The 14,517-nt window shown below is 45.5% G+C and overlaps 4 protein-coding genes across 4 annotated transcripts; 3 read left to right on the top strand and 1 right to left on the bottom strand.

Moving 5' to 3' along the window:
* Positions 1–560: 560 nt before the first annotated feature.
* On the top strand, positions 561–3,321 carry BGW36DRAFT_285678 (putative apses transcription factor; the record flags this gene model as incomplete). The annotated part of the gene is made up of 3 exons (XM_046210341.1): positions 561–854; positions 934–2,584; positions 2,639–3,321. The coding sequence occupies 3 exons, from the start codon at positions 561–563 to the stop codon at positions 3,319–3,321; spliced, it is 2,628 nt and encodes an 875-aa protein (XP_046078553.1).
* A 1,614-nt stretch (positions 3,322–4,935) lies between these two features.
* BGW36DRAFT_422459 (uncharacterized protein) lies at positions 4,936–5,968 on the top strand (the record flags this gene model as incomplete). Its single annotated transcript, XM_046219697.1, has 2 exons — positions 4,936–5,540; positions 5,596–5,968. 2 exons carry the CDS (start codon positions 4,936–4,938, stop codon positions 5,966–5,968), a joined length of 978 nt encoding a protein of 325 aa, XP_046078552.1.
* Positions 5,969–7,965: 1,997 nt separating this feature from the next.
* BGW36DRAFT_435999 (uncharacterized protein) lies at positions 7,966–8,631 on the bottom strand. Its single transcript, XM_046221438.1, has one exon. It carries the CDS (start codon positions 8,372–8,374, stop codon positions 8,081–8,083), a length of 294 nt encoding a protein of 97 aa, XP_046078551.1. The 5' UTR covers positions 8,375–8,631; the 3' UTR covers positions 7,966–8,080.
* A 1,873-nt stretch (positions 8,632–10,504) lies between these two features.
* BGW36DRAFT_19646 (uncharacterized protein) lies at positions 10,505–12,657 on the top strand. Its single transcript, XM_046209840.1, has 3 exons — positions 10,505–11,263; positions 11,316–11,826; positions 11,890–12,657. Exons 1-3 carry the CDS (start codon positions 10,738–10,740, stop codon positions 12,623–12,625), a joined length of 1,773 nt encoding a protein of 590 aa, XP_046078550.1. The 5' UTR covers positions 10,505–10,737; the 3' UTR covers positions 12,626–12,657.
* The last annotated feature ends 1,860 nt before the right edge of the window (positions 12,658–14,517 follow it).

The raw sequence follows: 14,517 nt of genomic DNA, 5'->3' as shown, positions 1-14,517 counted from the left end.
GAAGTTCTTCCGGACCGAGCGGCAGCCGCCCAAAGAGGCAATAGTGCTGGGCGGGTTACGCGAAGCACGAATTGGCAACTAGCGCCGAGGCGACGCGCGAAAAGGCAAGAAACAAGACCAAACCCCGCGACTCCCTCAACACGCATCCTCCACCACTGCGTGAAAGAAAACACTCGCATAATTGCCCTGTCCGACCGTCCAATAGCTGTGCACCAGGCTTCTCTATACAGGCTTGCATCTTGTCGCTGCTATCGCCGTCTTTACGCCCTATCCCGTCCCGCGCGGTCGGCTCGACTCGCGGTCTACTTCCGGCCAAGCCTGGGACGCGCCGCCCCTTCTTCAGCGCCTTTTTCGTCCCCTGCGTACAACTGTCTGTAAAACTTGAACATCATTGCTTTTCCGGTCAGCCCCATTCCTACGTATTTTCTGCTCCTCTTTCCTACAGTCCTGGTTTAAACAGGCAGTGTATTCCAAGCATGTGCTAATTCGAGCACACTACAGTACACTGATGCACGCGTTTGCCTGACTACGAGCACTGTCTGCAAGGTCCCGTCGGTGCAATGGCCACTAGCAGCCACCACCGCCAACGCCCCAGTCTCACTATGTCGTACTCGCAAAATGACATACAGGCCCATGGATTGCCGTTGTCTTCGCAGATGAGCTCATTCAATGCCTCCCAATCGCCAGCCCCCACGCCCTCCGGCCGCGGCTCGCAGCAATCTGCCATGTCGTATAGTTTCACGAATGGCGGGACGCAGCCGTCAATGCAATCCAGCTTTAATGGCTACGACAATTCTAACGGCTATGGATCGGTCATGTCGTTTCAGGAAGAGTACAAGCCTCAGATTTACAGGGTATGTGGTCTGGCTGTTCCCGGCATATTCAACATTCAGATCGTCAGGATTGAAGAGCGCTAACTTGTACTTCCCCCAGGCTGTTTATTCGAATGTGTCCGTCTATGAAATGGAAGTCAACGGCGTTGCTGTTATGAAACGCCGATCGGACTCGTGGCTCAATGCTACGCAAATTCTAAAAGTTGCTGGTGTGGTCAAGGCCAAGCGAACAAAAACCCTAGAGAAGGAGATTGCTGCCGGTGAGCACGAAAAAGTCCAGGGAGGCTATGGAAAATACCAGGGTACTTGGGTTAGCTATCAACGTGGAGTAGACTTGTGTCGTGAATATCAGGTGGAGGAATTACTGCGGCCGCTTCTCGAGTATGACATGGCTGATGGAAACACACGACGAGCATCTCTTGAAACACCGACCAAAGAGCAGGCGATGGCCGCTCAGCGAAAGCGCCTTTATAATGCGGAGAGCCGTGGAATGAGCCAATCTGCCCAAGTGACATACTTTCAGAACATGTCTCGTACTGCTGCAAATGCTGTCAACGCTATTAGCAAGGCTCGTTTTGAGTCACCGAACAAAAGGCGACCAAGCCTGATGCGGAACTCATCACAACAATATAGTAGTCAAGAAAGCCGCGGTATTCCCATGGTTTCACATGCCAGTACCTACATCGACAGCGGTTTTGGAAGTCAACACCCAAATGGCGGACAGAACGACCTAGCCTTTGACCATGATGATGCGCTCGAGCCGCCACGGAAACGCGTCAGAAGTGCGTCTAATCAGGCACGCTCATTCGGAGCAAACAGTACGTTGTCTGCTTATGAACCTACACCCACAGAGCCGAATGAGTCCTTTTACCAGCAAATGGATGGATCATTGGCACTGGACGATGTTCATGGTCGGAAGGAAACGCTACCTCCAATCCATCCAGACCGTTTCCAGAAGGTAAAATTGATCATGACATTATTTTTGGACAAACGTTTGAAGGATTTTACAAACCACCCTGCTATTGCGCAGCTTTCTGGCGACGATCTTGAAATCCCTTTGGATGAATACCAGAATAACGCTTTACACTGGGCTGCAATGCTCGCTCGACTTCCTTTGCTACACGCCCTCATACAAAAGGGCGTCAGCATCTTTCGACAAAATTCTGCTGGCGAGACTGCCTTGCAAAAAGCAGTTGGGACGAGAAATAATCTTGACTACCGAACATTTCCTCGGCTACTCGAAGCTCTCGGGCCTACAATTGACATTGTTGACCATAGTGGACGGTCAATTCTTCATCATATTGCGGTTATGGCCGCAACTGGTGGAGGGGGCCATGTGTCGGCGAAGCACTACCTAGAGGCACTGCTTGGATTTGTTGTCCGCCATGGAGCTGCGAGCCATGAGAATACGGACAAACCAATGGCAAATGGCGAAAACGGGATCACGGGGAATGGCCGCACACAGGGTGAAATTATCAGCCTGGGCAAGTTTGTGTCTGAGCTAGTTAACCTACGTGATGATCAAGGAGACACCGCTTTGAATATCGCTGGTCGCGCAAGATCTGTATTGGTGCCACAGTTGTTGGAAGTTGGAGCTGATCCTTACGTTGCTAATCACACGGGTCTCCGTCCTGCCGACTATGGCGTTGGTGTTGACATGATAAGCGAATCTTCTCAGTCACAACAAAGTGGAGAGAAGAAGGATTCTTTTATTGACCAGCTGACTAAAACTAAGAAAGAGATTTTAGATGGTAAGCCTACTGGTTCACCGTTGTCTTGTTTGCTGTTTACTAATTCTTATATAGCTACATTGGCTCAAATTGGAACTCTCGTCGAGGAAACGTTGGGCGGAATTGATCGAAACCTGACTTCTGACCTGAGCAAGAAGCAGGCGGAATTCGATCACTGGCATGCAAAGATCCGCGAAAGTGCACGCGCAAGACAGATCGACCAAAATGAACTTGATGATTTAAAGCGAAAAGCAACTAACCGGACTGAAGTCGGGCGACGGATAAAGAACCTTGAACGAGACTCGGAGGACTTGGTTATCATTTTGAAAAAGACCCATGGCGATGACTACGAAATACCAGAGTCCGCTCCATTTGGGCATGCTGATAAAGTTGCTGGTGTTGATGTTTCCGAATTCGAGACTCTATTTTCGGGATTCAACACTGGTAGTGATTTCTCTGAAGATCAAATGAAGCTTCTTGTAGGACTACCGTCTGCTAGTGTGTTGGAAGCTCGCCTAAAGGTATATCAGGACCTCAACAGTGAAATCTTAGCAGAAGTGGAACGATTGAAAACCAGGAATGTTGTCCTGGGCGAGAATTACCGCCGTGTTGTCATGGCCTGTACCGGGTGGTCTGCCGAACAGGTTGATGAAGCTGCCGAGGGATTGACCCAGTGCGTCAGAGAGTTGAATGACAATCCCATGCCGGAAGACGAGGTCATTGAGATCTTGATGAAAGATCGTGGCCAAGACTGGTAGTAACAGTCTAGAGGTCACCCCATCCTGTGTATAAATTGAACTATACTAAAGCAACAAGCAGCATCACCGTCGGCGTTCACTGATTGATGTACTTTAATTTCTGTCGCAGATACCCATGTCTCCATACGCATTTATGAGATCACATGTTAATTAGTGTTCTATATACATAATTTCCACGTTATTATTTTTTTATTATTATCAATTTCCCACATGAATCTGCCACTACTTTTTTCCCGCCTTAAAAGACGGGGGAATATCGGTTTATTACACTATCCGTCAGACTAACAACCGTACTCGGCATCGCCTTACACTGATGGTGACAGACTCCGCGATGAAGCTATCCGAGCATGATTTCTAATTATCGCGTCTCGTCGAAATTGAAAAGCGAGACTCGTTGGCGCGAAGCGATACAAATATGGCATGAAATGTTACAGATCTTTCCTCATTCGGTAAATCGCATGAGACACTGGCTGTCTCAAGCGGGAAGCTTGGCGCTACGATTAAGCTTAGGCACAGGGTCGCCAACTTTAAAACTCCGCCATTATCGTCTGAGAAGGCCTGAATCCTTTGGCTTGGCGGCTTTAATGCAAAATATGTGTCGGTATTTACTCGTTTTGCTTTATGACTCAGGGGTAGCATAATTAACCTCACTCTAGCTAGGCCGCATTGTGCGGCCACCTCTCGGCTGACTCCGTACGACATCACCAACGACAGTCGTTCCAAAAGCCTAAAATAAACTGAAGGTGGGTACCTATCATCTGCCTCAGGGATTAAGGAGCTATGCTTCTAACTTAATTGAGTTTTTCTTCTCCCTAGGCTAGTGGCTCGGGTCTTGCGTTATCTTTGCGACGACGGTATACGCGGCCATGCTGTTGATCGCGACTTAATCTCGCGCCGCGATCACGTTAGTGGAGAAAATTTAGCCATGTGTTGTCAACTGAATCTCTCACTATTATTATGATACTGCATCATGCGGTGGTGCCGCCTAAAGGGACGCCATTCTAGCACTATGTCCATTCTTGGCACTATTTCTCAAGTGGGTGGGTCTATACAGCTCCTATGCACTGGTGTAGTGAGCTAGCCCAGACCCTGTGCTGCAGATTCCGTCACAGAATTGAATATAATAGGAAATTTTGTTGACATAGCTTCATTCAATGCCCGAAAGAGCTAGTCATGACATGTCCCGAATATCAAACGCGAGTCTCACGTTGAAGCAGGAAGCTGAGCTCGGCACAAAAATGTGCTCATGGCATGGACTAGTTGGTATGTTCTGAGAGAAAGTGGCAGGGGAAATTGGATTCAAGGAGAAGGAGCTGTGATGGAGATCTGTGACTTGTTTGGGGAGGTCTTGTCTTAGATATTTTTTGTCTATAAATGGCCGTATCTTTTCTGCTGTCCATTTCTCATTTAACACTCCAACGAGTACAAAACTATTATACAAAGGCAGGGCCAACTACTTCAGTAAGGACTACGAATACCAAATTCAAAAGAAAGTACTGACCATCATCAGATTAATCAACACCGCTGGCCGAATTCACTTCTTCATAATTCAGTCAATTCTCATCTATACCAATCAACAAGAGCTTCTGTCTCTTATATCTTAATTCATACACAATGCAGCAATACAGCACCATCGTTCTTCTTTTGGCCGCCCTACATGGCCTACCTGCTTTTGCCGGAGTTCTTCAGAGCAACATTGAACTAGCCTTTCTTTCCCGAACATCAGGCCCTGTCTTAAGTCGACGAGAGCCAGTGGCACTTTTCAATGACAGCGCCTCACCCAACAAGAACTTTGTATCTCTGAAACAGAGACTGAAAGTGGTTCGAAGTACCACACCTACAAATTTACCCAACGTCGACGAGGCCGCCTTCAACCAAAGTGTCACCACGGCATGTGCCAACGCCGTCAAAAACTATACCAGCGCCGTTAACCCCAGTGGTATTGTTGCTTGCTACAATGTTGCCGCCTTCGACAATTCTACCGGTATCTTCGAGACTGATGTCAGGCTCTACCAGAAATCCGCTGCCTTTGGAGAATTCCAAGGCATCGCGGTGTCTGATTATTCGATGTCCTTCTCTATCCCTGAAGCCACCGTATCATCGCCACAGTTAATGGTTAATGGCTCCACATCAAACACGCCAGCTTCCGGTCAGCTTTTAATGGGGTTTCAAAATGTGGGCCAATTAAGCAAGACCATCCAATTCTCGAAGCTCACCACGTAAGCCCCCTATCATTTTCTTTCTTTCTTCATTCGTGTAACTTATGTATCTTAGCTCCGATCTCAAATACCTCATGGTCCCGGCCATCACACTCTCTGCCACCACTAATACCGGCACTGTTGCCAACACGTCCCTGGCATCAGACATGATATCCTACGTCGCTGGCCAATTAACCCAAGGTAACGGGGCTCCAACAAACATCACTACGCCCGAGGCAGTCACAATGGCAACCGCCATCGCCGCCTCTGCATCTGTCTTTGTTTTGCCAGGCACAAATATCATGGTGGCCCCTGTGGGTCTGATAATTACATGCATCTGGTCTGGACTGCTTATTGCCGCTGTCGGTGCTGGGACGATCGGCCGATTTCAGTATCGCATGCAATATCGCCGTGCCCAACCTGGCGAGACCTCCGCCTTTGGAAAATAGAATCACTGTTTTTTTGTCTTCATGTTGGATACCCCTGTGCTTTAGAATGAATTATTAATGAATTTAGAGGTTTTCTACCTTTCCTGTCAATATCATAACATTTTCAAGCGTGCTTTATGATGAGAAATGAATATCAACCTTTCAACATTTGATTGGGGTTTTGCATGCTAATATCAATTGCCACTGAACAGAAGCCACCATAGTAAAAATGTACTGATCCTATCTTAAAGCGTCCAGTTCACACAGAACAGCCAAGAAAGAATTCCCCCTCAAATAGTTGTCGATATATGGTGTGCTGATACCAGGATGCATCGAAGCCTACTCGGGTACCGCTGTGTACCCCAAATACTATAGGCATACGCTACAAAGAACGAAAGTGGTCAGCCGATTCTGGCTCCAAGAGAGAGGTCTGAAGCACTAATATTGAAGGTAGTAGGTCTTGTTATCAGCCACATGGCCCTAAACCCCCTCCCTTTCTTCTGTCTCTCCATATATCTGGAAATGTTGAGAGGCTGTAACGTTGGATTACAATGGCTGATCCTTCCCTCATCATTATGTTCATAAACCATCTTTTTACTAGATCTGCCTTACTAAATACTTATCCAAGTTTTTGATTAATGAGTTCTACGATATGCGAGGTTATTTCGGGGAACAAGAACATGTGTTACAAAACATAAAAATGAACTAGTGTGGCCTGTTATTTACCTTCTCCTTCGACTATATGAAACACTGGAGGCTAATAGAGGCTAATAAAACATAGCAGAATACAATATTGGAAATTCGACCACGTTAATCGCGAAGATTTAAACTAAAATCGAAACTGGGGAAGCCCCCCAAGGACCTGCGACCCCTCAACCTGCTGTTATTTCAGCCGTCCGTAGGCTCCCCCTTCCCCGGGGAGTCCCTGCTCGGCACAGATGTCGGAGTAGTAAGTTCATCTGAATGACCTAGTTCTGATATGTGATAATTAACTTCATAGAAACTTGGGAAGATACAAGAAGATTCCCTTCTTAAAGGATATTGCCGAAACCTCAGTATCGAGGAGAGGGGTAACCAGCCCAAATAAAAAGGCTATAAAAAGCCCCAGCAGCAGCAACAACAACAAGATGTCCTCATGCAGTGCATAAAGCGAACTTGGAGGACCGCCGTATGTGTTACAAAAGAATCAATCATTCTATATCAATCTAAGCTAATCAATATCGATAGATCATCTCTAGTGCTAAAATGCGCACTAATGAGGAGATGACACAGGCTCACTTGAGCTTGAAGAACGGGATTAAGGCCCTACAAGCCAAAATCGATGGCGCCAACCTCACCATTGAAGCAGTGCGGGGATTGATTGGCCGTTAGGAGGCAGATGAGGCCAAACGGGCCCAACGCGACGCTATCTTGCTTGCGATCAGTTGCCGGAAAACTCCAGCATGAAACAGTGATACCTATTCGTCGCGTCCACCTCTCCCCGTCAAGCACATCAAATGTTGGAATTAGCACGGATACTAAGTTAGAACGGGCACAAGGAGAATCAAAGGACGAAATGAAATATCTCCAATGAAAATCGAGGCTCACCAAAGCGTTATCGAGGCCATGCAATATACAATTGAAAGATGGAAAGCAGAGAAGAAGGCCAAACAGTTTCAACGAGATGAGGCGTATATGACCATCAATCGTTGCAAGAGCGGTAGCAAGAACAAGTAGCTTGTTTATTATTTTATTTTCTTCTTCTCTACACTCCTTGACGGAGTTTCTTCATTGATTGACAACATATTGTGTATCGAGCACCTCGAGCCCACTGCTCACGACTCATTCAACTGCCTAACCAGTAACCACCCTGCTAGGACGGTTTCACTGTCCATGAAGTCGAAAAGCTTATCGACTCTTGAAGAAAGTCGACGGAAACCATGTCTACTTCAGTCTCAGAAATTCAGGGCCTCTGTTGAGAACTTTACCGTTGCATACAATCCACTTTAAGATATTAAAACCCATTTGCGAAAACACACATAATGACAGCCAGAATTGAACATGACTTTGTATAGGGCAGTAGAGGCCAAGCGTGGTTGTAATCACGCAAACTATCGACTAGAGCACTAAGTAGAGGATTTTTTGGGCTGGTCATCATGAATCCAACGGAGAAACCAGTCGGATGAGCAACAGCGGCAACGAAGCCAAATAACCCAGGTTTCGCTTGCATAAAAACTGTGTATGGGTGGAACGGTGACATTGATTAACCTCCATTATCTGAAGCACCGTGTATCGTAATGCGTCAACCCTCTGGATAGGATATGGATGGCTGCCCCACAAATCGCCAAGGTGAGGAAAGTTCTCTTGAATAAAATGCATCGCACTAGAATCGTTCCATAGAAAATTCATCGAGCCAGGGTGTAACCTGATACATTCATCGCGAGCCATGCCCCATCCTGCCTCGGCAGTTCTTGCCCCAAATGTATATGATGCAAAATCCCAGGAACGACATCTTCATACTCAGGCTCTGAGCTGGATCGGTCGACAGGGCAAGACACGAATGTTACATCAAAATTGTCTCGGTCTCCAAAAATGTATGAGGAAGCTGGATTTGCTCGCTAGCGGGCATTTAATCATACAATATTGATGGATACTCTTGCAATAGGCAGCCACCACTGCCGCGAGAGCAGGATAAAAGCACATCAATTGATATGAAAGTCAGAGCTTTTAGCTTGAAAGAAATCATATAGAACAAAACTCGAGCGACGTGTGTTCAAGGGAAAACATACATATGCTAATTTTACTTTTCAAATCAGAGAGCTAGTAACGGATAAAAACAATATATATTGGGGAAATAATTACTACGGGCATCTCGAAACAAACCACCAATTACATCAATCAATATCAATTGATGACTAGCACCGAACAAGATTTCTGAAATACCGGAACTGACAGAGCATTATCAATCATAGCAGTGCATTAGTCTACAAGGCAAGGATTCCTTTTTTTAAACAAAGAGGAGAAGTATTAAGAAAGTAAACGAAGAAGCCTTTCTGCTTTGCATGTGAAGAGGATAAGGGTCTCTCTCGCCTCCGGCTGAGGTAAGTTTCGGTATGAAGCCTTGTCCCATAAGTGAGGCCAGGGATCGCCATACACAAATGCAGAAACGAGTCATGGCTTTGTCTTTTAATATGAAAAGAGTTTTGGGATTCAGTTGAGCAGAGTGCCAGGTAGGAGTGTTAAATTTTGGGGTTTACCAGTACCGTAATTACAGGGGACTCTGAGACCGTCATAATACATACCACTAATTTAGCGCAATTAGTCAGCTACCAGCGGTGAGTGCATCTTGGCCAATAGAAGACTATATAATCTAAATTCTGCTGACTTATAGGTAATTCGAATAATCGGCGATAATTATTAAGAGCCAATTTACCAGTAATTACTAATACCAAAACTTATTGCAGCAAACAGAGTGTCAGGGAAGCATTCAAGGGTCCGGAATAAGGTTGATTGTGAGGCATGCACGTGCTGCTTCTTTCAAGTTTCGGTATTTGACGGGTGGGTCATTTTGATAAGCACTTGTCTATTTAGACCTATTATTTTAATGCTTCACTTCAGGGTTTTCAATTGTGGATTCAGAGTTCCAACTGACTGCCGTTCAACGGTCTGGTAGTGCGTTTTTAATCGCCATGATACAGTAGTTTACATCCCCACTAACTGTTCGATTATGTACGCCAAGGCTAAACCTCGGAAAGGGGCTCACACAATTTACTCAATTAATACTCGCAATCAAAACAGAATTTCAGTAACGAAATCTTTCTTTTCTGTTCTGTTTTTTGGGATAGTTCTCTGGGGTTATCTTTGCGAGGTTGAAAGACCATACCAGCGGGTGAATTAACGGTTACGACATTTTACATCTAAATATCAATTGATGCAAGCCGAATTCACTACATATGATTGGAGTCACTAATTATATCTATCGCTTTGTTGCAAGTGTCTAGCCGCACCCTACATGTATGTGGAGGAAGAAATCAACGGCCCAGGCGAACTATTACGCTGCCGCTTTCCTGGGCACATTTCCGAGGAGATGTGATTCGTAGGCATTCACAAATTAGGGTTTTCGCTTGCAATGGATTCCCATCCAATCTCATCTGGAGCCTCAAAATCCTTACTATGCTCTGGGCAGAATGCCTTTACCGCCTCCAAATTAGGAAGTTTCGAGTTTCCTAATAGAACTTGGCGTGGATTTGGGTTTGAGCTATGTAGCGCCATCCAGCTCAATAGTTCGATGCTAATTTGGTCGCCGATCCGATGCGTTGGTGACTATCAACTATTGGCACGGTGACCTCGCCTGAATTACCATTGACTGAAATAAAAATTAACCATCGATGGGCCAAGATCTTGGCGGTACTATAGGCTACTTTTCTGGTTGAAACAATAGAATTGGCATTGAGATATCAGCTTCGGAATCTCTGATTTACCTTTCAGGTTGGAAAGAAAAGCACGCGTTCCCATGGCATGGCGGTAGCATCGGTCAATCAGACATCCACCGAAAAGAACACAGGGTTAAACAAAATAGATTTGGCAATTGCTATGGCCTCGAATATGCTTCTTGCAAGACGAAGATAGCCCTGCAATTAAGCGACGGTCCGAAGGGAACTTGAACAGGCGAGAAGCGTCTTTGGTAATTCTTTTGCAGGTTCATTGGATATACCGCTACCTCATTCTTGGCGGTGAGCGATAGCGACACTGGCGACTGAAGATTATTCTTCCAGTGGCACATTATTGTCCACGAATTGTCCATTCCAATCATGAGCCGAGGAAGGGAGCTACCTAAGCAAACCCAAGAGAGTCTGCTTTTCATCAGCGCCAACCCGTCCTCGAAACAAGAGAGATCAAACACTCTTCGGTTGGTACGATCGCATGTTGGACGATGGAGGCAGAAGCAGATTCGAAAGGCCAATCATCAAAGTATCGAATGGATTAACGATGCGCAGGTGACTTCTTTAGAACATAGGAGTACTGCACGCGAAGAGATTGAGCCTTTTACCTCGACGCCTTATAATGAATCTCCGTTTTCTGATCCTTTCTCTTCACCCCTTGTGGTAGAATTGGCATCATCGAGGGAGGACGCCGTAGAAAATCAAGAGGAGCTTCAGATACAGGCCCGGGACGCGGCTATATGGGACACCGCTATTACTGCTTCCCGACAAAGTTCCATGGAACGAAGCACAATATCAAACCCGAGATGTATAGATGCAAATATCCTTGATCCCTTTCAGGCTCATGTTGTTTCTCCATTATCGTCGAAACTTGTCAGTGCATCAAATAAGTACTGTAAGGACGCTTTCAGTGTGTTCCAGAATGACTGGGCTGACATATTTCCTAGCACTTTCTACCTTATGGCCAGGATTAATGCCACTTTCATGCACAGGTAACACTCATTCTGGCGTACAAAATTGGTTCTCCAGCTCCAGAGTTCATCCCGCGCTACATAGCGCGATGTTATTCGGCTCTTATTCCCACCGCCGGGCACAATGGCTCATGAAGGGCCAAGGCCATTTTGGTGTCGAAGACATGAACCATATGAGGATTTGTGAAAACGAAACAATCTCAAGGATCAATGTTGCGCTACAGGACGAGGTGCAAGCAGTCTCCGATGCCGTGATTCTCTCCGTTTTATGCCTCGCCACGAATAAATATGATGGCGCTGTCTGGGAGCCAGATGCCCAAGATGCCCAATCACCTTTCGCAGCCCCGTTGCGAAGCTTGCAGTGGCTTGATGTCTACGGGCGATTATCGCCGAATCCCGTTCATCAAGCGGGGTTGGCACGTCTTATACAACTCAGAGGCGGGTTAGAAAAATTAAAGCTTCCAGGCCTGGCTGCTGTAATATCCTTGTACATATCCCCTTCCGGGCATAATCCCTGGCGAAACCTTCAGCTGATCTTTTGCGACTATAGTTCCAGCGTATTGGGCGCTAGCAAGTCATTATCACGACCGCACCTTCCATTTATTTCTCTTCAAAATGGGCATCAAATGGTATTGCAGGATATCCTGAATATTCAAGACCCGGGTATACCCGAAGACCCCTTGGTAGAAATTCACATAACGCCAGAAATGCATGATGTCTTTCGAGGACTGCGGCAATATGTGTCACTCGTTGAAGAATATCAACATGGAGTCGAGAGAATTGACCATATAATATTGTGTGATCATCGCAATCTCATACAATGGCACGTCATGTCTTTGTTGCCTGCCAGTCAGCTGGGACCAGTAATTCTTCCATTTTGCCCGATGTATGAACCGTGTCGTCTCTCACTCATGATTTTCGCAATTGGAATCACATTCCCCTTGCCTCCTGATACAGCTTCCTTGGCCAAACTTGCAAGGACATTGCAAATAGAGTTAAAATGCCTCGGTCAAAGTGATATCTTCAAAAATAACGAATCTACTGAGATGTACTACTGGTGTTTGGTAATAGGTGGGATTGTTGCCACCGTGCCGGAGAGAGAATGGTTTGTCCAGGAACTTGTGCGCTGCACTGGAACCTATGACGTGTCAACATGGAACGATCTGGAGGTGGTTTTGAAGCGCTGTCTGTGGTGGAATATCGCTTGCGATTCCGCAGCAAAGCAGCTTTGGGCGGAGGTAGAGGATTTGATGCCTGCCAATACAGTGAGCAGGAGCCCTAGTTGATGAACTTGTTCTTCATTTCACACTCATATTAGACCAAAAATAACGATAAACTTAACTTCTTGTAGCAGTATAAACTCTTTCAAAGGAAAATCATTCATTGATGGAAGTTACGGGAACTAAACACAATAAATGATGAGAAAGTCCTCTATAAGGATGAGAATTCATTATTTTCAGCACAATAAGTAAGCTCTCGAGCGCTTGCGCTAATTGAGACAGTAAAAGACCCGAAAAGCATTTTCCTAATTAGGTATGTGTCGAGTTGGCCTGTGGCGTGCTATCCCACTCTCGGAATCGTTCATCATAGGCCCATTTTATGGTGCATAAAGCTAGTGTCAGATTAGGAAAATGTATGAAAGCTCCATCTAGTCCCAAAGAAGTTAATGTAGACAGTTTAAACATTCTATTGGAACTTGGCGTGCTGTGGACTGAAATTGGGAGAGAGATCTCTACAGCATCACCCACTTTGGAAAGAGTAGGGCTATTGGCGTTAAAGCTGAGGTTAGTTTTAATGTTGTAGCTAACTAATTTCCAAGTCATTCTTCCGTCGATCCTCAATATACGCCCACTTCAGAACCGAAGCATAAGCCTGGTAGATTCCGGAAACTTTCGAGTCGAATTTATTTGGTCTTGGAGGAGACCGCATTGAGTGAGCATCTTTTCCTGTGCAAATGACTTGCGGCCTTGCTTGAAAACGTATCAAGAGACTGCAGATGCAAAAATGGGTTTCTTGGGGCTCTTCGGATTATCGCTCTGGCTAGAACCTTTATCAACTCGGCTTTCTTTGACTTGGGCGGTCCTCCAGGTCGGTTTGGTTGTTCAAGGCAAAATTCTTTGGGCCGGACAGTATTTTTAGGCACGAAATAAGTTACAATATAAATCCAATTCTCATCCCAGCTCAGAATTCGGGACCAAAGCTCGTATGGTTCATAGGGTTTAATTCATTTTCGGAAGACGCATTGCACGCCACTCAGGATCATCACCGGGGGGGTTTGGTCGGACGAAATGATAGTCGTTGGCTTAATAATAAGAGACTTAGATTTCCGCGTGAATACCCTGTCTGTAAAGTATGTCGAGTTCGATTTGTGGATATTATAATCGCTCTCGCTGATAGGTGATCTTGTGCAGTGAACGGCTGGGAGGAAAAGGTATCCAGGACTCAGCTGGTCAATTGCAATGGGCGATATGAAAAGGCGAGGGACTAACGTTCGAGCAAATCGAAACTATACATTCGAAGTTAGCATGTCCATGATATTGTGTTGCGTGTGCGTTGGTCACCGGGGTGTACGCACATGCCACATCCACGGCAAATTTTTATATGCTAGAAGGAATATTACTATTGAAATCAACAAAGACGGTTAAATATTTCTCCATGATTCTAACATTGTGTCTTCACGAAGAGTTTGAGTAGAATAAATCGGCGGTTATAGGAGCCAACTTCAATTTGCACAAGTGGCTTCCTTTAAACTTTTCCAACACTTTAGTGATATGTTGGAATTATCTAGAATCGTTCCTCAACATTTTGAATTGCATAGCGGGACAAGATTTTTGGCAGATGTTTGATTTGTCCTAACTATGTTTGGGGAGAAAGATTACAATTGCTCGGCAGGGGAGTACCGTGATACGTACCTTCGGTATTCGGATATAACACAAGTAGTGAAGAGCTAGGGGCAGAAATGGATGCATGACCCAGAATAACGTCAAGTTCATGGCTTTTTAAAGCTTCAAGGTGTTAGGACAGATCGTGATATTTGGTTTCATGTTCTAGGACTCGACTCTGTATATTCGGGAATGCGAACTTGTAAATATTTCATAGAGATCACTCATTACTTCGAAGTTATTGGGAGACCAACAACTTAGAGTTATTACATTTAATTTAGAAATTGATAAACCTA

Source organism: Talaromyces proteolyticus (assembly GCF_021365285.1).
Source record: "Talaromyces proteolyticus strain PMI_201 chromosome Unknown BGW36scaffold_1, whole genome shotgun sequence".
NCBI lineage: Eukaryota > Fungi > Ascomycota > Eurotiomycetes > Eurotiales > Trichocomaceae > Talaromyces > Talaromyces proteolyticus.
The sequence above is the reverse complement of the archived record's forward strand: the minus strand, read 5'-3'. Positions and strand labels throughout refer to the sequence as shown.